Source organism: Phyllobates terribilis, unplaced genomic scaffold, assembly GCF_046119375.1.
Source record: "Phyllobates terribilis strain yellow unplaced genomic scaffold, ASM4611937v1 Scaffold_2__4_contigs__length_985480577, whole genome shotgun sequence".
NCBI lineage: Eukaryota > Metazoa > Chordata > Amphibia > Anura > Dendrobatidae > Phyllobates > Phyllobates terribilis.
The window spans coordinates 422,544,434-422,569,745 of NW_027362762.1; the positions used below are offsets into that span (position 1 = coordinate 422,544,434).

General features: G+C 38.9%; 1 protein-coding gene across 4 annotated transcripts in view; it reads left to right on the plus strand.

Annotated features, from left to right (window-relative positions):
• CLIP2 (CAP-Gly domain containing linker protein 2) overlaps positions 1 to 25,312 on the plus strand; it is a 132,305-nt gene that overhangs the window by 75,038 nt on the left and 31,955 nt on the right. For all 4 annotated transcript variants that reach the window (XM_073665162.1, XM_073665161.1, XM_073665164.1 and 1 more), the window contains exons 4-6: positions 8,441 to 8,565; positions 18,547 to 18,760; positions 24,706 to 24,903. In XM_073665162.1, coding sequence (XP_073521263.1) covers positions 8,441 to 8,565; positions 18,547 to 18,760; positions 24,706 to 24,903 — 537 coding nt within the window. The remainder of the gene's footprint in view (positions 1 to 8,440; positions 8,566 to 18,546; positions 18,761 to 24,705; positions 24,904 to 25,312) is intronic.

Consider the following 25,312-nt stretch of genomic DNA (forward strand, 5'->3'; position numbering starts at 1 on the left):
AAGAATTACAATGAACATAAAGTCACTGTTCTTTCTCCTTAGATTTTTTATTTTTTTTTTCTCATATTTCACATTGTGCCCTTTTGTTTTAACTTCTGGTTGATTTTACAATGTGGTATGCCTGCTGGTTTTCATCAGCCACTGGTTACCTAACTCCTGCAGCTGCTAATGTCTGTTAAAGGTATATTTAACAGTGTATATCTGGATTTAAAAGGATAACAATGTCTTTGACCATACAATGTTGGGTACTGTTGGTACACTATGTCATTTCTTCTACTTTGAAACATTATATATGAATTTTCATTCTTGGAGGTTGTATAAAGTCATAATACAGATGTATACATGAGATCTTAATTCCTAACTTGCTTGTCCGTATATCATGTGTCTAGGACATAAAAATATTATCAGCATAAACAAATCTAGTTCATGGATTTTTCCTACTAAAACATGCCCTTCCATCAAAGTTTTTATACTCTTAATATAGCGGCATGTAAAGTTTGGGCACCCCTCGTCAAAATTACTGTTATTGTGAACAGTTAAGCAAGTTGACGATGAAATGATCTCTAAAAGGCCTTGTATTTTAGGCAAAAAATATATATATATTTTAACTTTTTACATTTTAAAAATTACAAAAAGGAAAATGGGCCGATGCAAAAATGTAGGCACCGTTGGAGATTTATGTGCTCAGATAACTTTGATCAAGATTTCAGACCTTAATTAGCCTGCTAGGGTTATAGCTTGTTCACTATCATTGTTAGGAAAGGCCAGGTGATGCAAATTTCCCTTTAAATTTCCACCTTTCAAGATTATTATTATTATTATTATTATTATTATTATGTAGATAAACAGTGGGTACGGAAAGTATTCAGACCCCTTTACATTTTTCACTCTTTGTTTCATTGCAGCCATTTGGTAAATTCTAAAAAGTTCATTTTTTTTCTCATAAAAGTACACTCTGCACCCCATCTTGACTGAAAAAAAAAACAAATGTAGAAAATTTTGCAGATTTGTTAAAAAAGAAAAACTGAAATGTCACATGGTCATAAGTATTCAGACCCTTTGCCCAGTATTGAGTAGAATAACCCTTTTGAGCTAGTACGGCCATGAGTCTTCTTGGGAATGATGAAACAAAAAGTGAAAAATGTAAAGGGGTCTGAATACTTTCCGTACCCACTGTAAGCTTCGTTTTTCTGATGCAGAGCGTCAAATCTCCTGCATAGACAAAGACTTAAAAAATAATATATGGCATTGTTGGACTTAACCGGGTTGTCCACTACTCGGACAACCCATTCTCAATCACTATGTTTCCCCTTATAAAATAAAAACACTTATACTTACTTGCAGTGCAGGCACCGTTCTGGTGACATTGTTATGTCCCGCGATCTCTGTGGCCAATCATTCACTCTTCCCTCTTTGGACAGATCGGATATCAGGAGGGAGAGAGAGAGCAGCTGCAACTCTCACTTCCTCCAGATGTCAGTTACATCCAAAGGAGGGGAGAGTGAAGCCAGTGCTGATTGGCCACAGGGATCGTGTGACATAATGTCATGCGAGCCTCGGGAGAGCCAGTGCGGACACTGCTGGAGTGATAGTATGGTGTAAAGCACTAGTTTACATGTAGCGTTAAGTAGTAGACTGTGTGCCATAATTATACAGTGTGTGGCCCTCAAGTGTATGCAAAGTATCTAAAGTATGTCTTTCTGGGACCGAAGTTTTTTTTCATCTTATTGCTTTGCTGACAATCAGAGTAAATAATGTTCAGTGCACCCACATGTTTTTTCATTGCACAAATTGCAGAGTAAAAAAGAACATGGATAGCATTTTTGTGCTTGTGTGTTGTACTGAAACTACTTGCAATGTCGGGCTTTACATCAAAGTACATTTTTCCTTGACATAAATTGTAGATTCATATACAGATATGAGAACAATGTTAACAACATGATTAGAGCTTAAATAGCCACTATGTAGTCACTCTGGCACTGAGTTTGCACGGCTGTTTGCGGCCTCAATGCATTGCTCTCCAGGCTTCAGTAGACTCCATGTATGCAAGAAATATTTTCCCCATGAAGGATTGCTGTTACATATGGAGTCCGTTGGAGCATGCAGTGCTTTTTTATGGAATACAATAAAAAACAGGTTTAAAGCTGGAATTACAAGCTACAATTCTGTCTATTATACTGAAAGGTAAGAATTAATGATTCCATTAAAGGGAATCTGCCAGAAAGATTTCCCATTCCTCGCCACCCCACTTGAACTGTTTACATGGTCATGTGCACTCTAAAAGATAACGTCATCCACTCCTTTACTTATGCAATCTATTAAAAAATTGCTGTTTTAATTCATATGCAAATGAGCCTTAAGTGCGCCCAAATCTGCCTTCTTGGCTCTTTTTCCAACCCAGCTCCACCTTTGTTTGCTGGACGGACAGCTCACTTGCTGGCTGTTGTGTAGTGAAGCTGAGGAAGGTGGAGCTGGGGGAGGGACTGGAGCCGAGCAAGCAGAGCCTTGGGAAGTGCTGTCACACTCACAGAGCACTTACAACTCATTTACATATGCATTAAAACAGCAATTTTTTTTCAGTCAGGGAGCAACAGATTGTAGAAGTAAAGATGAGGGTGACATTACCTTTCAAAGAGCAACATGACCTTATAAATAGTTTAGGGGTGGATCGTTATGACAGATTCCCTTTAAATGGATATCCAGAGTCTGAAAACAGGAGACAGACGAGTGAGCCAAAGGTTGGGCCTAAGGACACAAATTTTAACTGACAGATTTGATTTTACACACAAAGATTACCGCCAGATTGCATAAAAAATAATAGCATGACATGAGTGAGAAGTGGTAATATTTCTATGGGAAATGTGCTGCTCATGGACTGAGATTTTGCATCTTTTTTAATACTCTATGAAGGATCATAGGAGTCATATGTGTGTCATCCTTCTACAGATGGGACTCTACCTGTGGTACGCATCCTTCTACCTACACAGTACACATGGTACAGTAATGGATCACAAAAGATTTTCTACTATCTGTGTTACAGCCAAAGATGACATAGATGCTTAAACTGGAGAAGGATCAAGGTTGAAAACGTTCCATAGGACACAACAGTAGTTTCTTAATAGCAGATTCTGTTCTTATAATTTTGACATTATGCCGTACGTATAAGTCCTGGCAGACACTACCATCCAGAGTATTGGTCATGTTATTTTTGTCTAGCTCATCCTCAAGAGATCAGCATCAGAGATGTCTAGTAGGGTTTCACACCTCTTTCATCTACAGTACAGACCAAAAGTTTGGACACACCTTCTCATTTAAAGATTTTTCTGTATTTTCCTGACTTTGAAAATTGTATATTCACACTGAAGGCATCAAAACTATAAATTAACACATGTGGAATTATATACTTAACAAAAAAAGTGTGAAACAACTGAAAATATGTCTTATATTCTAGGTTCTTCAAAGTAGCCACCTTTTGCTTTGATGACTGCTTTGCACACTCTTGGCATTCTCTTGATGAGCTTCAAGAGGTAGTCACCGGAAATGGTTTTCACTTTACAGGTGTGCCCTGTCAGGTTTAATAAGTGGGATTTCTTGCCTTATAAATGGGGTTGGGACCATCAGTTGTGTTGTGCAGAAGTCTGGTGGATACACAGCTGATAGTCCTACTGAATAGACTGTTAGCTGCTTTTTTCTTGCCATAATACAAATTCTAACAGTCTATTCAGTAGGACTATCAGCTGTGTATCCACCAGACTTCTGCACAACACAACTGATGGTCCCAACCCCATTTATAAGGCAAGAAATCCCACTTATTAAACCTGACAGGGCACACCTGTGAAGTGAAAACCATTTCCGGTGACTACCTCTTGAAGCTCATCAAGAGAATGCCAAGAGTGTGCAAAGCAGTCATCAAAGCAAAAGGTGGCTACTTTGAAGAACCTAGAATATAAGACATATTTTCAGTTGTTTCACACTTTTTTGTTAAGGCTATATGCCCACGATGCAGAAATGAAGCAGAAAATTTCTGCAGCATTTCTGGATCTCCGATTGTGCCGATTGTGCATGCGTTTTTCCTGCAGAATACATGCAGATCCACATGTGGATTCACATGCGTTTCCGCATGCAGATTGACAAGCGCTTTCCAGGCGATAGCATCACTTGGAAAGTGCTTGACAACTAGGTCACACTGTATAAATCCATGCAAACAGCATGGATTTATACAGTGTGAACCGTAAAAATAAAATAAAATAAAGCTATACTCACCCCCGATGCCCCGGCGTGGCTGCAGCGCTCGTTCCTGTCTGGTTCCCGGCTGCCGGCATATCGCGAGACAGAGCAAAATTAAATGACAAGCTGCGGATTTTTGTATGCAGCATAAACGCTCCGGAAAAATCCGCAGCATGTGCATAGAACATGCGGAATCCCCTTAGGGACCATGGGGTGCGGATTACCTAGCGTTTCACAAGCGTTTACGCTGCGGAAATTCCGCAGCATAAACGCTTGAAAAACGCTACGTGGGCACCCAGCCTTACTATATAATTCCACATGTGTTAATTCATAGTTTTGATGCCTTCAGTGTGAATGTACAATTTTCATAGTCAAGAAAATACAGAAAAATCTTTAAATGAAAAGGTGTGTCCAAACTTTTGGTCTGTACTGTATATTCACATCCATTCTTACTAAAAGTGTCTCTTTTAGACCACGTTTACACGTTCAGTATTTGGTCAGTATTTCACATCAGTATTTGTAGGCCAAAACCAGGAGTGGGTGAAAAATGCAGAAGTGGTGACATGTTTCTGTTATACTTTTCCTCTGTTACACTCCTGGTTTTGGTGACTAATGAGACATGTATGGGATGTATGAGAAACCAGAATTCTGTGTTCACACATGTTGCTTTTTGTTTGCTGTGTATTTTTTGCCTTGCTTGCGTTTTTGAAAAATAGAGCATGTCACTTCTTTCAGCGTTTTTTCAGCGATTTTTCACCCATAGGAAGTAATGGGTGGTGAAAAAAACGCTGAAAAAATGCATAAAAAAACGCAGCTACATTTTTTCAGCGTTTTTGATGGCAAAATATGGGTTCTATATTGTGATTAACTATCTTGTCTTGGTCACTGAGATGTTGTTTGTATTGGGCGAGTGTAAATAAATTAGTGATGTGTAGAGTGTAAACATTGGCTGAGCTACATGTGAGATTGAACAATACCTGTGGCCCAGTGAGGTGTGAAATTGAACAATGCCTGTGTCAACTGAATGGCAGACACTATGTTAAGGTAAATAGTGTCATACAAACTCAATGCATTGCCAGTGTCTAAACTATTCCTGAACAATTCATCTCCTCCACTATGCCAAAACCAGAATGATTTTTTTTCCACAGAACTTTTATGTACATGCCTACATAGAGACAGAAGGACAGTGAAAAAAACGTTGCAAAAATGCATAAAAAAACGCAGGAAAACCTGCATTTTTGAAGCAGCTGTTTTCCTGCCAGAGAAAAGTCGTCAGAAGATTTGCAGCAGATTTAGCTGCAGAAAAAAACGTGTGTGGACATAGCCTTACAGTGTGTAGCTGCCTTTTTGTTAAAGTGATATCTACACCTTATATTATAGTGATGGGTGAGCGTGCTCGGCACTGCTCGATACCCGATCAAACATCTAGGTGCTTAATCAAGTAGCAAGCAGTGCCGAGTATCGCACTGTGCTCGAGCGCTCGGATCCCCATAAGTGAATTATCTGAGCCGCGTGTGGGAGAAAGCGAGAGAGAGAGATTTTCCGACCTCTGGAAAAATGTTTGAGTCTGCCATTCACTCCATTGTGCTCGATACTCAAGTCAAGCACGTCCAAGTGTCTGACCGAGGATTCGAGGACCAAGCACTCGAGCATTTCACTGCTCGATCAACTCTAATATATTACTTATCCATTTAGAGATTGTAACTAAATAAATAATTTCTGTTCAAAACAGAACCCTATAGAAAACCTGATGGATCCCATTGTAAGCGAACGAGAATTATCATGATTCATTGTGATCCATTTAAAACTAGTATCTGGTATATCTGTCTTGTCTTCATTTTCATTCAGAACATAGAAGTCTAGTGATTAGTGATGGTCCCAGGGACAGATAATGCAATAGTGACACATCTAAGATTACCTACACCCTATAGCAACGTCATGCAAGACATTGGCTGAAATATGTGCATCTACAAGTTGCCGGAAGTAGATTAGGCCTTGTGCACAAGACAGAGCAGTGAGCAGAAAAAATGCATTATGGCATCAAATGGAGCATTAGAATCTAGAATCCAACAGACAAAAAATGCACATTCCTCCATATCAAATCAGAGCTATGCAAAGGTACAGAAGTGCCCCATCTATGGGTGCCCTATTGTGACTTAGCTTACCTTCAAGTTTATATGCAACCATATTGCAATCATATGTATAAGGCCTTTAAACTCAATGGCCCATGCTTTAACACCAGCATTGTTCACGCCAGTGATGAGGGGCCTATTAGAGTCAGAGATGCCTAATTCATTAAAAGGCGATTGGGCAACAAGTTTTTGCTGTTATCTGAGAACAGCATGATGTAGAGACAGAGACCCTCATTTCAGCGATGTGTCACTTGGTCTGCTTGGTGCAGTTTTGATAAAATCACTGATTTATCTGCTGCAGATCTTCCAGTTTTTTGAATGCTGAGCTCTATATAACCCGGCCCACGCCACTGATTGGCACCTTCCTGTATAAACTGTGTATAGGCAGAAAGCTGCCAATCAGTGGTGAAGGTGGAGTTACACAGAGCAGTAGGAATACATGGCACAAGTCAACTGGTCCTCTAGTGGTAATTCTCTGATGATAAAACACTGATTTTATTGAAACTACAACAAGCAGCCCAGCAATTGATACATCTCTGGAATGAGGGTCTCTGCCCTTACATCATGCTCCTCTCAGATTAAATAATGAAAACTTGCTGACAGATTCCCTTTAATGAATCAATTTTGTCTACAAAGTGGTGTATGCCTCCATGCGCCTTTCCACAAATCTTACTGTATTCAGGGACTGGAGTAAGATTTATGGCCTAAAGTACACCATAGCTCCTTATGAATTAATTTGGCATTGCCCAGTCCTGCCCCAGCTATGCCAAACTGGTGTGAAAACGCCAAAAGTCACAAAATGTTTATGCAGCCTTGTGTTGTGCAAAAATGTTTGCTTGTTGGCTTAAGCACTTTGATGAATGGGGGCCAATGAGTCTGGTTTCTAAATCAGGTTTTGACCTTATAGAAAGGTTTATGTGCAGGTGAACACATTTCTTCTGATTTTCAAATGCCACAAATATACTTGTACTAAACATATTTTGTTATCTTTCTTTTTCAGATTTAGCATTCTGTTAAGCAATAAACCTATAAAGTTGCACTTTAGATAGTAACACTTTACACCTCCATTCACGCCAAAATAGTATTCAATATATATGATTGAAAAACTTAAAGGGAAGCGGTCTTTGGGTTTTCTCCTATCAAACTGAGGTCACCTGTTTTCTAGCTCTCTAAACAGCTTTCTAAATGTTCCCAAATATCATCAGCACAGCCTGGCAGAGGAAATATTCTTTATACATCTCCCAAACCCATGCCATATGTAAATCTTCACCTAAAAGTCCAATGGGCAGGCCTGGACCATGAGGGCAATCCCTGTCAGATGGATAATATACCCGTTTTACTTGTATAGATGTCATACACAACTATCTGCTCATCTCGGAGCTGGCACTTGCCCGCAGCAAAGCTGATTCCGCTGCCCTGAAAGGGCACTATAAAATATGCATGTGCTGGCTTTTAGACAGACAAAAGCTTTATAGTTAGAAGTGGATGGTGTAGAGGATGTCATCCACATCAATTTCAAGAAAAGGAGCTGTATTATCAGGACAGCACATTTAGAAATTTGGGAAGAGAACTTGCAAAGGGATGGCAGCAGATTAGTATAGGGAAACCTGATAACAGGTTCCCTTTAACTTTGATTATGGGCCATTGATTTCCTTTATCATTGCTTTTAAAGGGAACCTAACAGCTGATATATGCTACCCGATCCACAGGTGGCATGTATCAGACAGTGGCTGCACGATCCAAGCCATATATGTTTAATTTTGAAATGCTCTCGCAGGGAGAGACCTGTCACTCCAGGGTAGCGGGCAGGAAGAAGCCGCCGGGGACCCGCCTGTCCGACTAGTCTCCAGCACGGCTCGATCCTCGGCAGCATGGTCTTTTCAGAAAGTGTTTCAGAGTTAAACTTATATGGGTAAACTTATATGGGTGGATTCATGCACCAACTGTCTGATACATGCTGCCTGTGGATCAGGCAGCATGTATCAACTGTCAGGTTTAGATTGCCCTCATCTAAGCTTTAGTGGTTGTGTTAGTTGTGATGTTACACTTCTGAATTACATGCTCTCTGCATTGGTTTGCAGGTTGGTGGTACAAAAACGGGCGTAGTTCGTTATGTAGGAGAGACGGATTTTGCAAAAGGAGAGTGGTGTGGAGTGGAGCTGGATGAACCCCTCGGTAAAAATGATGGAGCTGTGGCTGGTACCAGGTATGCATACATTATATCCTTTCTACATTAGTAGAATTAAATAACATATCCAGAGTTGTATCAGTAAGTATGCCTACTGAGATATAGCCCTTTTTCAGCGCTTGGGAGTAGTGGCTATAGAGATTTTCAGTTTGCTCTGCGATAATTGTCAATAATTGTTGATGATACACTGAGAACTCCAAGAACATGGAGGTTTACAAGTGACCACAACAGGTATCGACTGTTGGCAAAAAATTATAATGGTGTCTAAATATAAACATGGCACCCATGTTATGCTTACAATAAATAATGTATTTCGTATAATTAACCTTACTGAGTACATATCACTAAATTAATTGTCTCATAATGGTAACCTTCTATGCCGAGGCAACTGCCGATAAAGAACCGCTCTGTTTTACCTGAGATACCTATTGATCATATGGCCATTAATTCATTCTGTAACATTTCCTATCATATTGAACCACTGTTCCCGTGCATCATTTTTTTGCTTGTAGCTTACCATCTTATATTTCTCCATTTTTTTACGATCTCCCTATTTGTGTGGAGTGTTGACATTATATAGACAATGCATTTCTTCTATTTTGAATATATACATTTATGTATACTTTCTTGTATCGTACTTGTTTGATAAGTATCAAGGCTCAACTCCGGGCTCTATCCTATGATCTCTGTCTGTGGGTCGGATTCCCTCTCTGACCACAGCCTGTGTTGCCTCTGTCCAACTGCTGATAACGCTCTGGTCTTTGTTTTGCTGTGTTGCTTCTATGCAGGTGTTTTCACTTCTTCATTTTGGTTTGTCCTATTGCATGTTAGGAGGGGCTATTTATACTCTCCTGGTACATGCAGTGTTTGCTGGCTATAATACAAGTTTGATGTATATGTGGAGTCCCAGCTCCCCAGTGAAGGATTATCTTGCTGAGGTTTTCTTTATTGCTTTTCCTGCAGTTTGTTTGCATATTCTCCTTCTCAACTCTTTTCCCATTTTGTTTCATTCAAGATCTGGGGGTTTTCACGTATACCAAAGATCTTTTTGGGTTCCTTTCTTTTCCTTTCTTTTTCATTCATAACTGTGTGAACACGTCTTTAGCTCTGTGTCTCACCCTCTGTATGTGTGCACTCCGTTCTGTTGTGGTTTTGGGTTACTCTCTGTGTATAGTAGAGGGTGCAGCTATTTGAGTGGGGGCGCCATTGCGTAACTTTAGGGTGCCAACCTCCGTGGTCAGGCAGGGACAAATCAGGGTCAGGTTAGGAATTTGCCTAGTTTGTATACGAACTTGTGGTTTGCAGGTTTTACATCTTCCCTGGTTTGTTCATCCCTGTGTGAGTGTTCAGGCTCAGTCATAACAATAAGTCTTAGTTATATATACCCATTTGTCACTACTTCTAAGGATTAACGCTTTGCCCAGAATTGACACACCCTCACTGCAAGAGGGAATTTCTTTTTTGTCAGACAGTTCAGAAGGTTTTTCCAGTTATAATTAAGAATTCAGGGATTTGGGTTTTGAAACAGTCTATACACATGTAATTTTTTACATTTTTTGTAGTGTTGGATTTTAAATATAGCTAATAAATGGCAATTTTTTTTTTATAGAACTTTGAGATGAGTGCTGGATGCATGTTTTCTACATTGTCCTCATGAGACAATGCCATTTAAAGGGAATCTGTCACCACATTTGACCTATCTAAACTATTAATAAGAACATACAGGTTATAGACTGCGGAAAAAAAGTAATCTATGTATCCCTCATATCAGATGCCTTTATGCTGATAAATCATCTTTTATCACTTTATATAAATGTCCTCTTCCAGGCTATGGGGAGGACGCTGCCTGGAAGATAACTCTGCCTCCAGAGCTTATTATACATGAAGGGGGAGCTGCCAGTGTGATGTGTAATGACCGCTCTCTGCTCTACTGATCCTACTGCAGAGCTGTGTGTGATTATACCTGACACATCTGCAGGTTCCTCTCAGCTCCAACTTCCAGCTCACAGGCAGACAGAGTGTAATGTTGCAATACAGCGGAGCTCAGAGAGAAGCAAAAATGTGTTTGCAAGAAGACAAATTTCATTTCTCCTGTTGTGTGCTAGTTACTTGTCTCACTGGTAACTCCTCCTTCATGTATAATAATCTCTGGAGGTAGAGTTATCTTCCAGGCAGCGTCCTCCCCATAGCCTGGAAGAGGTCATTTATATAAAGTGACAAAAGATGATTTCTCAATAACAGGGATATGATACATATAAGGATGAGTATTTTCAAGTCTATAACCTGTATGCTCACATTAATAGTTTAGATAGGAGAAATGTGGTGACAGATTCCCCTTAAAGAAAAGCTATCCGCAATCTAGGGCTGCCCTTCTTATTTAATAAAAGAGTAGGCAGCCCCAGACTGGTGATTTTTCTAAATATAAGCTATTGACAAAAGTGTCTAGAACACTCCTTAATGTCCCCTGAAAGGACCTGACTTTCTTTCAGAAGTCCCGGGTTATGGAATCCTACATTCCTCTGTGACCACCCACAGTGAAAGCAGAAGATCTCGCATGTTATTGTGATATCTCGCTCTTTGCACTAACCCAGCACTGCCTCATCGTTTACTAAATGGTGACTGAACGTGAACCGCTCTAAAGATATTACCATTCAGTAACTGCTTGGTAAACTATTAGATATGCAAGTTGCCTCTTCAGAGAAAAAGAGGACTTGTACTCTATAGCGCCACCTATTGGAAGTAGCAATCCTACAAGTCACAATCAACCCTTTAACGAGTCGTGCAATATGACTTAGGATAAAAGCCAAATCAGAATCTCAATTTGCAGACACGGTGTTTCGGGGTTTTGGCTCTTGTCAGTGCAAAGTATGAGAACTAATTTGGCTAGATGAGAGGCTCTGGACTGAGATCTAAGAAGTAACGTTTCTCCTTATGGAAAAATCACGAGTCTGAGGCTGCCACTCTTTTATTGAATTAAAAGGGCATCCCCATATTGGTGATAGGTACTCTTTAAGAAGTTCTGTTAAAGGGGTTGTCCAGTACTTTTATATTGATAGCCTATTTTTAGGATAGCTCATCACTATCAGATTGATGGTGGTGCAACACTTGGCACCCCCATCGATTTAGCTGTTCTTGGTGACAGCAGCCAAATGTGATTAGTTGAGGAATTAGAGGTAGAGTGGCTGTGGCCGGGTACAGGATATTTGCCCTTATTCCAATAAATAGGGGTGGATCCGCAGTACCCGCTATGGCCACTATACAGTTGACGGATCTGTGCCGTTCCGCTCCGCATCTGATCATATCTGGCTGCTGCCGGCATCGTGAAAAGCTTGGACAACCCCTTTAATGTTAAATAAAATACAATGAGATACTATTAGAATAGTTGAATATGAACATTATGCTTCCAAATGATGTCAGGATGTAAAAAGCCACACTCTCAGGTCCCGAGCATATTTGGAGTACAATAGATCATGGCATCTAAATCTTTTTCTACCGGGCACTCATCTGCCAGAATAAGGTGATGCTTGGACCTTGCCATTGCTTGTACAAATGCTAACATTTTTTTGAAAAATGATCTCCGTTTGGCTTGTAATTTGTTTTCTGGACCCAGTGTAACATTAGAATAAGCACAAAGGGAGGCAGTTGTGATGCTGCGGAGAAGGCCTGTGCGTTTATCACTTGTGTCAAGAGGCCTTAGCAGTTGTCCGTCAGCAGCAGCAGGGGGTACCGTACCAGCGATCCCTGCTCACAGTTTCACAAGCACTACAATAGAATATACAATAGAATATACTTTAAAATTATTAATAGCATTACAATTATGAAATTCTGAATAAGCAAAGCTTTAGTTATTTTTAAGTAATTTATAATTTTGTTCCTCTTTTAATCTAATCAGTAGTAAAATTGACTTCTAATATTAGACTGAGATGTGAAGATATGACCACCTGTATATATCTGCATTTACTAATGTAAGGAAACAGCTTTGTTGTAGCTGTGGAGTTAAAATAAAATATAACAGGCCACCTTCATCAAAAATGAATCTAATCTCATAAAATAATCATGGCTGTCATTTGCAGATGAAAATGATATTGTTATTCTGTGTGCTTCCTGTTTCTTTCTTCATATTTATAGGTCATACATCATTTAAATTGTCCTTTAAAATTTCATTAGTATATCTTTGCATTTTTCCCTAGTTTTGCCATTTTCCCAACATTTCATTGTGTTTTGCTGCTAACGACTAACATTTAGAATATGTGCCACATTTTCAGTGTAATTCTCTTATTTATGTGAATATTGGTGTAAGTACTTCTAGAGTAATTAAGATCAAGGATGAAAAATGCTTAAAAAATGACTTGCACATAGGACAATGGTGGTTGAACCGTTTCCATTGCCTTTTAAAGGGAATCTGTCAGCATGTTTTCATTATGCAATATGAGGACAGCATGAGGTAGGGGTTAAAACACAGATTTCAATGATGTGGCAATTATCAGGCTATGTGCTGTTGTTTATTTACACTGAAAGTTTTATCATCAGGACATTATCATTGCTGTGACTAGCTGGCACATGCCTCCTGGTCCAACTCTGACCCCTCCTGTGATAAGCAGCTCACTATCAATAGACAATGTACATAGAGAGCCTAGTGTGGGCGGGGTTTGCTTTCTCAGCTTTGCTTCATGATACATCTAAGAACTCTGATTGTGCCACTACCCATGCACCCAGTAAACTAAGTGAAACATTGTTAGATTCAGAGTATTTTTGCCTACATCATACTGAGGTAGCAAAAACCTGGTGACTGATTCCTTTTAAGTGAAACAGCTCAATAATAGTATATGTGTCTGCCAAATTCAACTGAACTAAATTTCTCAACTTTCTTATCTCTTGACAAAAGTTTAAAAGATAAATGTCTAAATAAAGATAGCCAAACAAAATGTCTTCTAGCCCTTTTCTGAAGGGTCAATGGCAATTTAGCTGTGTATTCGGATGTTTTCTTTGGATGATGTTTTCAACGCGTTTCAATAATCACATTCTCAATGTTATTATATGGCATGGAGAAAGCTTTCAGCGAGATATGCCAATTACTGAACCAAACGATCCTGGTATGTATGGGCACCTCTACTTATTCATTTTGAGTGTGCTAAAACTTTTCCATTTTCTAATGTAAGAGTTAGACTGTTTTTGTGGCTCAAATCAACTCTCCCAGAACATCCTTGAGGTTCCTAGAAAATGGAGAGCTTCTTCATTCCTGGAGGGGTCTGCAAATTTCTTGCGCCCCGCTGAAATCTTGTGGAAATCAGCAAGGATCCAGATGACTGCTAATTTCCATAGCCAAGACACCCCTTTCTTTGTCTATGCTTTACTCTGTCTCTATTTACTGCTCCAGTCATATGCCTATATACAAGACAAATTCTGAATTCTAGCAATAAGACTAATAATAGACTAAAACTTCCTGTTCTGTGAAGATCAGTTCTCAAAAGTCTTGTCATTATCATCATAGGAAGAATTAAAATGAGAGATGGTCCCTTTATATAGATAAATCCACCTTTACAATAGGTGAAAATCACAGCTCACTTTCTTCCCCTTCCCGCACAATGACCTCTGCACAGATCACAGAACATGCTTTGTACATTCTCCCGTTGTAGATAATGAGCCATTTACAGAATATTGTAATTTATGGTTCACATGGCTGCTGTAAAACATATCTGTAAATGCCACAATCATATACAGGAAATAGAATTGCTAAATCTACAAAAATAAATTAAATTAAAAAAAATTAGAACATTTTCTACAAAAAAAAACCATCCTTCTCCCATATTAAAGTTTGTATGGACCTACTTCAAATAATGTCTTAATCAGCACCTTCCCAAAAGGGCTTAAAACCCATATACTCGTTGTTGGATAGAAGAAACAGCTTTTGTTAAATTCACCCCTTTTTGTCATGGGAAAAGGGCCTAAACAAAGCAATTTCATGCCTGGAATGGAAACGCGCTTTAACTTTTGTCAACCGCCCTTTCACATATGTTACGTACTACGAAGTCTACATAAGAACACATGTTCCCTGATACTTCCCACTTGGCGCAGCTGCGGTAACAAAGGCACTTTTCTACATATCATCTGGGATTGCCCGGTGATAACCGACACTTGGACCTCCAATTTCCGACTGATTTTATCCCTTATCCATGATAGAATAACACCCTCACTCTCCTTAGCCTTACTGTTATTAAACATTCATTCAGCGCCTACAAGAGGGAGAGTAATCACTGCAGAAATACTATTGACCACAAAAATGGCCAGCACCAAACTATGGAAAAAACCTATGTCACCTAACATAGAGGAAGTTATCTCAGCTATTAACAAAACGTGCTCGTATTAAAAAATGATTGCTTTTAAAAAAATTGAGTACCCGCCTTCCTCCGAAATTGGAAATTATGGCTCCATCATCCAAAGAATACGATCCAAATGTAACTTTTTGAGCTTGAAGTAAATAGTCAAAACCCCCGAGTATTGTTGTTGTTTAACCATGTTTTTTCTGATATTTTTTGGTCTTATTACAACTAATCTTTTGTATGAAACTTTACTGTATTTCATCTTTATGTATGTGATGATTTCATTTGTTGTATAAAAATGTTAAAATCAAATAAAATTATTGATTAAAAAAAAAAACAATTAGAAAAAAGTACAAAAAATAACTTTAATCGTACGACAACTAGTAAGTACTAATAGGACTTTACCGCCCTCTAGGCCACTGAAAGTGTTTGGAGCTGTAGGCTCTGCCTGTCGTCCAGCTGAAAAATACATTTAAAGGCGATCTGTCACATTGAATAAGAAGTCTGATCTGCAAGCAGTATGTTATAATGAGGAAGGAGCTGAACATATTGATAGACATAGCAGAAGTGAAGCAAAACGAGCAGAAGTTAATATGAATAAAATACAAAACGAGAGAGAGAGCTCTTCCTACTCTGTAACATAATGCTAGTAGGGTCAGACTCCATTTTGAATATTTTTGAAGTTTATGCTATGTACAAACTGTACTCTCTGGTCATACTGTGCCATTATCTCAGGGCCAAATCTATTTCAGAAGCGTTATAAACTGACGACAGCCAGAATCAGAGATAGCTTTGATATCTCCACAAGTCCCATAGACAATGAATGGAGTGGAGGTTAAGCACATGCACCTCTTTTTCATTCAAGATGGGGTTTCAGTTCTCAGGTTTCAGAGCCCTGATCTCAGGATGGCTGGTGGTCCGTTCAAGGGTCCCAGTAATTAGCAAGCTATTCCTTATTATATGGATAGGGGATTATTTATTTATTTTTTTTTGGGGGGGGATAACCTTTTATTGATGGCAGTCCGCTTAGCGTGACCTTTTTTTGACAATGTTCTTGGGGCAGAATGTTTTCACATGCATAATGGTCGACAGTATAATTCGTTATGGGCTTTTTGCGAATGGCACAGTGAATCTGCCCCATGATTAAGCTTATGCTATAAAATGTATAGATGAACTGCCATCTCTCCTGACATTCCTGATTATATTTCACATGAAATAACAACTTTGAAGCTTCTTTTCTGAGAGAGCTGTAGCGTGCCATTTCTCTGTTATTCTTCCTGGAAATGTAGAAAAAAAATTGGCAACTGGGTGTTTCCATTCCCTTTGTCAGTAGGATGTTTCCCTACATCAGCGATGGGGAATCTTTTTTCTACCAAAGGCCATTTGTATATTTATACCATGCTTTGGAGTCCGTACAAGTTGCACGCTAACTCTGCCAACAAAGTATGTCCTGATGATCGCCCTGGTGAACACTGCGTGCTCAAGCTCACGAATAAGAAGAAATTAATGGGCAAAATTCAGCTGCCGGCCCAATTATTGCGGTCCCCGGTTATCTGCCTGAGGGGGCGGATAAAAAGTCATCGAGGGCCGTAAATAGCCCACGGGCCTGAGGTTCCCCACCCCTGCCCTACATAATCTAACACCTTCTGTATTAATTGGTCAGTGTCAGATTGTATAAGGACACCTCCCCAACGTTTCCAACCAATTGGCAATTTATTCATACATTTCTAAGAGGAACGGCACAATGCAGAGTTATAAGAAAAAAATGTCCCAGAATTATTAATTTATTATACTAAGAAACCCTTGTTCGGAGAGATGACAGGACTTCTTTAAATATTATGATTTCTCTTAATATATTTTTTGTATGTAGTATAAGATTTTGTGGTCAAACACCTGCTTCCTATGTTGGGATCTTCCAAGATTTTCTTGACTTATTACACTTGTCCAGCTTACATTCCTTAAGTCTGGAAACAGAATAAGGATTGGAACATTTGTGCTCAGCTATTTGGCTTATTTTGATAGTATTAGATAAAGCCAGTGCAATAGTGAGGGATAAAAGGGAGGACGAAATGCAGTTGCTTCTGCTAGAAAGCCAACGCAGATGGGATTAAACTAAACACTGATTGAGAGAATGGCTTTTGTTTATAAACAGTAGGTTACGGTCTTATTACCAAGACATCCTTGACTTGTTTTCTGCTCATAGATTTTACCGGACAGTCATGGCCAGGGTGAATGGAAAGTAAATGCTGTAATGTGCAGATGTTGAATGCTACAGCTGCCTAGCAGACTTGGCTGGAGGTTCTGCACGTGATGAAGTTTATTCTGGCACATTCATGTATAAATTGAAATCAGAATATTTCATTTTCTTTAAGTTTTGGGAAAAATAGAAAGTGAATCAATGCCATTTAGAAGTCGTGTAACATTGGCTACATATGACCAGCAGACTAACACCTCGAGTCTTGATGTATGAATGAACATTTGCTTTTATTGTGTTCATTACACCTTATCACAGAATTACAGAAAGATTAAGAATGTGGAGCACTTTTTAGGAATTACTATTGTTAGATTAATCTCCTAAAACTCTTCTTTCACCTTTATAGTTTAGAAGCAAAGCAACTTAATGAATATACCATATTCATGAACCTGGTGCTGATCCCACCATCCCAAGTCTGAGAGATGGCAGCCGCTATACACAATAATCTAGGAGCTGGTATCACTCTGCTCCGAGGGGTTGAGGAAAGAATTGGGCATATTTTGGGCTTGTGAATACAGCAGACTCATAGATTGGCTTAATTTATGGACTAGACCTGCTCAGTTTACCTATATTTTACAAAAAAAAACGGTATATTTTTTGCAGGAAAGCGCAGTAAATATATAACTGTAATATGCTATCATATGGGCATGCCAGGGAAAACTAAAACTCCATGTAAAGCTTAGTAAGGGTCCTAAGGGGTGGTGCATGGTATAGGGACATGTTGCATGTCTGGTGCTGACTGCTTGTACATTATTTGTAAGAAATGTGGGTACCTCTCTGTGTAAGTGTATTTAGATTTGGGGCCTTACTATGAACACAAAATTATTATACTTAGTGTAAGCAAATACCTTCCCTAGTATACAAACCTATAAAGAAATAATGATTCAAGACAAGGTGATAAATATTATGAGGCCGATTCATTAACACTGGCGCTGCAGGGCTCGATGGAGTATGATGCTCCGAATTCATAATGAGGAGCAAATCACTTAATAATTTAAGGGCATCTTTTCAATGGTGTACGCCCGAAATGCTACTCCAGTCAGCCTTTCTGATGTAAGAAACACCGCCTCTTTTGCTGAATTTGACGGGCAGCCGTATCCACACCCGGTCCCACCCAGGCTCCCCCCAGTTCTGCTTATTTTGGCGGAGGTCCTGCAAACTGGCGTGAAAATGCCACAAAACACTAAATTTTTACACAGCTTCCAACTTTTCAAAGCACTTGACACCAGTTTTCTGGTGTAAAAGGCTTTGATGAATTTGGCCCTATATGTTTATCAGAAGTAGGATTAGAATGTTTCTTACATTTGTGATGCCCCAGCCTTTACTGTCTGCTGATATGAATCATCTTAACAAATCTGATTTTGACGACATGAAATATGTACTAATTTAAACTATCACATAATTTATGTTTACTTTTCTTTTTAGATATTTCCAGTGCCCACCAAAATATGGTCTTTTTGCTCCAATTCACAAGGTGATCCGCATTGGTTTCCCATCTACCAGTCCAGCCAAAGCTAAGAAAAGCAAGAGAATGGCCATGGGGGTGTCAGCGCTAACTCACAGTCCTAGCAGTTCTTCTATAAGTTCAGTGAGCTCAGTTGCATCCTCTGTAGGAGGCAGGCCCAGTAGGAGCGGATTGGTAAGAACATATTCTTGGGTTGAGTTTATTAAAATGAAGGTCCACCAACTATTACCATGGGTTCTGTAGTCCTGGAACATTAAATCTTTGCAATTTATCTATATAACAGTTTATCCTGTTTTTAGTTACTTTTCATTTTGTTCTTACTCTATAGAGTAAAGAAAAATCCTCTGTTGATAGGCGTCTGTTTACACTACTTCTTTAGGAGGGCCGTCAGCAGTATTGTCACTTGAGAGCATGAAGAATGCTCTCAAGAATTATATATTCTTGCCATATAAATGAAGGAAACCTTGATTTACTCAATTATAAGTAATTTAGGTGTATCTGGTGACATTTTGATTTACAATACAACAGATCCAGCACAGCCTTATGGAATCCTCTGTGTATGTAATCAATATGCTTTGTGTATTGTTAGATTTTTTTCTACACAACAGAGTATACACTGTGTGCAGAATTATTAGGCAAATGAGTATTTTGATCACATGATATTTTTTATACATGTTGTCCTATTCCAAGCTGCATAGGCTTGAGAGCCAACTATCAATTAAGTAAATCTGGTGATGTGCATTTCTGTAATGAGGAGGGGTGTTGACTAATGACATCAACACCCTATATAAGGTGTGCTTAATTATTAGGCAACTTCCTTTCCTTTGGCAAAATGGGTCAGAAGAGAGATTTGACGGGCTCTGAAAAGTCCAAAATTGTGAGATGTCTTGCAGAGGGATGCAGCAGTCTTGAAATTTCCAAACTTTTGAAGCGTGATCACCGAACAATCAAGCGTTTCATGGCAAATAGCCAACAGGGTCGCAAGAAGTGTGTTGGCCAAAAAAGGTGCAAAATAACTGCCCATGAATTTAGGAAAATCAAGCGTGAAGCTGCCAAGATGCCATTCGCCACCAGTTTTGCCATATTTCAGAGCTCCAACGTTACTGGAGTATCAAAAAGCACAAGGTGTATGATACTCAGGGACATGGCCAAGGAAGGCTGAAAAACGACCACCTTTGAACAAGAAACATAAGATAAAACATCAAGAATGGGCCAAGAAATATCTTAAGACTGATTTTTCAAAGGTTTTATGGACTGATGAAATGAGAGTGACTCTTGATGGGCCAGATGGATGGGCCAGAGGCTGGATCAGTAAAGGACATAGCGCTCCACTCCGACTCAGACGCCAGCAAGGTGGAGGTGGGGTACTGGTATGGGCTGGTATCATAAAAGATGAACTTGTGGGACCTTTTCGGGTTGAGGATGGAGTGAAGCTCAACTCCCAGACCTACTGCCAGTTTCTGGAAGACAACTTCTTCAAGCAGTGGTACAGGAAGAAGTCGGTATCTTTCAAGAAAAACATGATTTTCATGCAGGACAATGCTCCATCACATGCATCCAACTACTCCACAGCGTGGCTGGCCAGTAAAGGTCTAAAAGAAAAAAAAATAATGACATGGCCATTTCTGCACCTGATCTGAGCCCCATAGAGAAACTGTGGTCCATCATAAAATGTGAGATCTACAGGGAGGAAAAACAGTACACCTCTCGGAACAGTGTCTGGGAGGCTGTGGTGGCTGCTGCACGCAATGTTGATCAAAAACAGATCAAGCAACTGACAGAATCTATCGATGGAAGACTGTTGAGTGTCATCATAAAGAAAGGTGGCTATATTGATCACTAATTTTTATGGTTTTTGTTTTTGCATGTCAGAAATGTTTATTTCTAAATTTTGTGCAGTGATATTGGTTTACCTGGTGAAAATAAACAAGTGAGATGGGATTATATTTGGTTTTTATTAAGTTGCCTAATAATTCTGCACAGTAATAGTTACCTGCACAAACAGATATCCTCCTAAGATAGCCAAATCTAAAAAAAAACCAACTCCAACTTCCAAAAATATTAAGCTTGGATATTTATGAGTCTTTTGTGTTGATTGAGAACATAGTTGTTGATCAATAATAAAAATAATCCTCTAAAATACAACTTGCCTAATAATTCTGCACACAGTGTAGATAAACTGTAAAACAAAAAAGAGATTATTCAGTTTTGTCTATTATATTAAAATTGTGATACATAATATTATCATTCAGTTTGTCCCTACTAAACCATATTGCTAGTATAATCTAATATGTGAAGAAAATGATTTGGAAAATAGGTGAAATGGTGCAGCAGTAGTTGTAATTTGCTATTTCTAATCAAGCTGTAATATGATAACAGGGTATAAGGATACACATTAGGCTAAAGTTGGCCGAACCCTCTGAATTGGTAAGAACAGACAATAGTCTAAGGTGTATGGGCATCTCCCAATTATACCTCAACAGATGATCTCGGAGAGAGAAAAGATGGGAAGTTTGACTTTCAGATACAACTTCTTTGATAAAACATGAACATTTGAATGAGCCAAACGTTTGTTTATGGGGAAGTCAGGATATATAACTGTCTAATCTTAAAGGGGTATTCTCAAGTTATTAAATTGCTTTAATTAGTTAAACCGTATGAAAATAAGCAAATTTGCAATTGACTTGCTTTCTTTATCTGCTGTCATTCTTCAGCTGTGAAAGCTTTTATCTTTCACACTGCACAGCTTGTTAACAAGGAGTTTGGCTGCAGGTGCCTGCCCAGACCCTGGCAGCAGTTACATTCAAGGAGAGAGGTTAACTCCTAACATACCAATCAGCTCTCTCAAGCCCATTTATTTCTATGCAGCAGTTAGCTACTCACCTCCCTTCTTCCCTCTCTCAGTTCTTGACAAAGTACTGTTACAAATCTTCCAAAATCACAAGCCCTCACCATTGGCTGCAATCAGTGCAGGTCTCCTAATCATGGCTCTCACTGTCCTGGGCTGTTACTTGTTCAAATGCCCTATTATCTTTCTCTCTCTCTCTCTCTGTATGTATATATATATATATATATATATATATACATATATATATATATATATGTGTGTATATATATATATATACATACAGTACAGACCAAAAGTTTGGACACACCTTCTCATTTAAAGATTTTTCTGTATTTTCATGACTATGAAAATTGTACATTCACACTGAAGGCATCAAAACTATGAATTAACACATGTGGAATTATATAGTTAACAAAAAAGTGTGAAACAACTGAAAATATGTCTTATATTCTAGGTTCTTCAAAGTAGCCACCTTTTGCTTTGATGACTGCTTTCCATACTCTTGGCATTCTCTTAATGAGCTTCAAGAGGTAGTAACCGGAAATGGTCTTCCAACAATCTTGAAGGAGTTCCCAGAGATGCTTAGCACTTGTTGATCCTTTTGCCTTCACTCTGTGGTCCAGCTCACCCCAAACCATCTCGATTGGGTTCAGGTCTGGTGACTGTGGAGGCCAGGTCATCTGGCGTAGCACCCCATCACTCTCCTTCTTGGTCAAATAGCCCTTACACAGCCTGGAGGTGTGTTTGGGGTCATTGTCCTGTTGAAAAATAAATGATGGTCCAACTAAATGCAAACCGGATGGAATAGCATGCCGCTGCAAGATGCTGTGGTAGCCATGCTGGTTCAGTATGCCTTCAATTTTGAATAAATCCCCAACAGTGTCACCAGCAAAGCACCCCCACACCATCTCACCTCCTCCTCCATGCTTCACGGTGGGAACCAGGCATGTAGAGTCCATCCGTTCACCTTTTCTGCGTCGCACAAAGACACGGTGGTTGGAACCAAAGATCTCAAATTTGGACTCATCAGACCAAAGCACAGATTTCCACTGGTGTAATGTCCATTCCTTGTGTTCTTTAGCCCAAACAAGTCTCTTCTGCTTGTTGCCTGTCCTTAGCAGTGATTTCCTAGCAGCTATTTTACCATGAAGGCCTGCTGCACAAAGTCTCCTCTTAACAGTTGTTGAAGAGATGTGTCTGCTGATAGAACTCTGTGTGGCATTGACCTGGTCTCTAATCTGAGCTGCTGTTAACCTGCGATTTCTGAGGCTGGTGACTCGGATAAACTTATCCTCAGAAGCAGAGGTGACTCTTGGTCTTCCTTTCCTGGTGCGGTCCTCATGTGAGCCAATTTCTTTGTAGCGCTTGATGGTTTTAGCAACTGCACTTGGGGACACTTTCAAAGTCTTCCCAATTTTTCGCACTGACTGACCTTCATTTCTTAAAGTAATGATGGCCACTCATTTTTCTTTGCAAATTATAACAGTCTATTCAGTAGGACTATCAGCTGTGTATCCACCAGACTTCTGCACAACACAACTGATGGTTCCAACCCCATTTATAAGGCAAGAAATCCCACTTATTAAACCTGACAGGGCACACCTGTGAAGTGAAAACCATTTCCGGTGGCTACCTCTTGAAGCTCATCAAGAGAATGCCAAGAGTGTGCAAAGCAGTCATCAAAGCAAAAGGTGGCTACTTTGAAGAACCTAGAATATAAGACGTATTTTCAGTTGTTTCACACTTTTTTGTTAAGTATATAATTCCACAGGTGTTAATTCATAGTTTTGATGCCTTCAGTGTGAATGTACAATTTTCATAGTCATGAAAATACAGAAAAATCTTTAAATGAGAAGGTGTGTCCAAACTTTTGGTCTGTACTGTACACAGGGTGGTCCAAAAGTAGGTGGACAGAAAGTGTAATAAGGTTATGAAGGGGGAGATTTATTAAACATGGTGTAAAGTGATTATGTGGAGTGATGAAGCTTATTTCAAATTATCCAGCCATATTAACAGACATAATTGTATTTACTGGTATAATGAGAACATGCATTTAACATTAGAGCAACAACTAAATGAGCCTGGTGTCAATGTTTGGGGTGGTATTTCAAGTTTTGGTGTTTTAGGACAAATATTTTGTGATGGAACAGTCACAGGAGATAAGTATCTCGAAATTCTAATGAATCAAGTTGTTCCCAGTTACAGCAACAGCCTAATTCAAATGCCGTTTATTTCCAACAAGATGGGGCCCCTCCACATTATTGAAGAGTAGTCCGCGAGTATCTTGATGAAACATTTCCTAATAAATGGATTGGCCGAAGAGGCCCACTTGATTGGCCAGCACGTTCACCAGACTTGACCCCAATGGATTTTTTCTTTTGGGCAGTACTCAAGGACAAAGTTTATAGTCGAAAACCAAAAAAGTGTCAGTGATTTGAAAAATTACATAAGAGATGCATTTCAAGAAATTAATACCCAAAGAGACTTGTGCAAAAAAGTTTCTGTCCACCTACTTTTGGACCACCCTGTATATATATATATATATATATATATATATATATATATATATATATATATATATATATATATATATATATATATATATATATACATATATATATACATATATATATATATATATATATATATATATATATATATATACATATATATATATATATATATATATATATATATATATATATATATAGTGATAGCAGTATATACTCAGAAGAAATCCTTGATGGCTGAATGTGTTACAGCAGAACTGAGCTTTATAGGTTCTACTAATACTACAGCTCTGCTGCTCCCCTGAACTGTCACTCAAGGAAGAGAGCCCGCCCTGCCAGAAACCAAGAAGTAAAAGAGACTGCATAGCTGTGAGCTGCTCAAGAGACAACTTGTGAATAACCCTTTAACTCTCAGACAAGCTGATTAATTACCCTGACTTATTGTACTATTTAAAAAGACGGATCAGTGCCTTAAGGTACATGATGGATGCTTTAGAAATCACCTCCTGAATGCCCCTGCAAAAGCCAATGATTGGTGGTAATATGTGTGGGGTCTTCCACTTGACATAGGAGCAAATCCATCCTTACACAATTCACATTTTTTGTGCTAATGTACTAAACTATTTTGAGACAGTGGCCCACTTTTGTGGACTTTACTATGTGAGATTTTAGTGAGGTTTACTTGATTTTATATGTTTCTAAAATACATTATATACATTTGATTTTTCCTTTTTGTATCTTTGTTTTTTAACACTCCTTAGCTTACAGAAACATCATCACGTTATGCACGGAAAATCTCCGGTACAACCGCCTTACAGGAGGCTCTAAAGGAGAAACAGCAACATATTGAGCAGTTGTTGGCTGAGCGAGATCTGGAGCGAGCAGAGGTAGCAAAAGCCACCAGTCATATCTGTGAAGTGGAAAAAGAGCTGACACATTTGAAAACTCAACATGACAAGGTATGTGGAACTTCAAAATGATCTCCAAAAGTATGTGGGAGGTGCAATACTACAGCTCTCTGTGCAGACTTAAAAATACATATCCTTGATTCATTTAAATATATTTTCTAGGTTCTATTTTTAAGGTGTCATTTCCCTAAACAGAAATAAGATGCTAAGTATAATAAGAAAACATCAGGCATATGTATTTTTTCTGCCCCTCCAGACTGATGGACTGATCTATCACATGATTTAAAAGAAATAAAACTTATTTTATGCAATTTTTTTTGATCTAGTATTTAGAATTTCATGAAATCTTGCTACTACAAGGACACATTCACTGCTCACAAAATACTGTGCTGTTGATCAGCAGCGTCCACTAGGTTTTTGCAGTATGAAAGCTTCTATACTGGTCACATGAGATCTTATA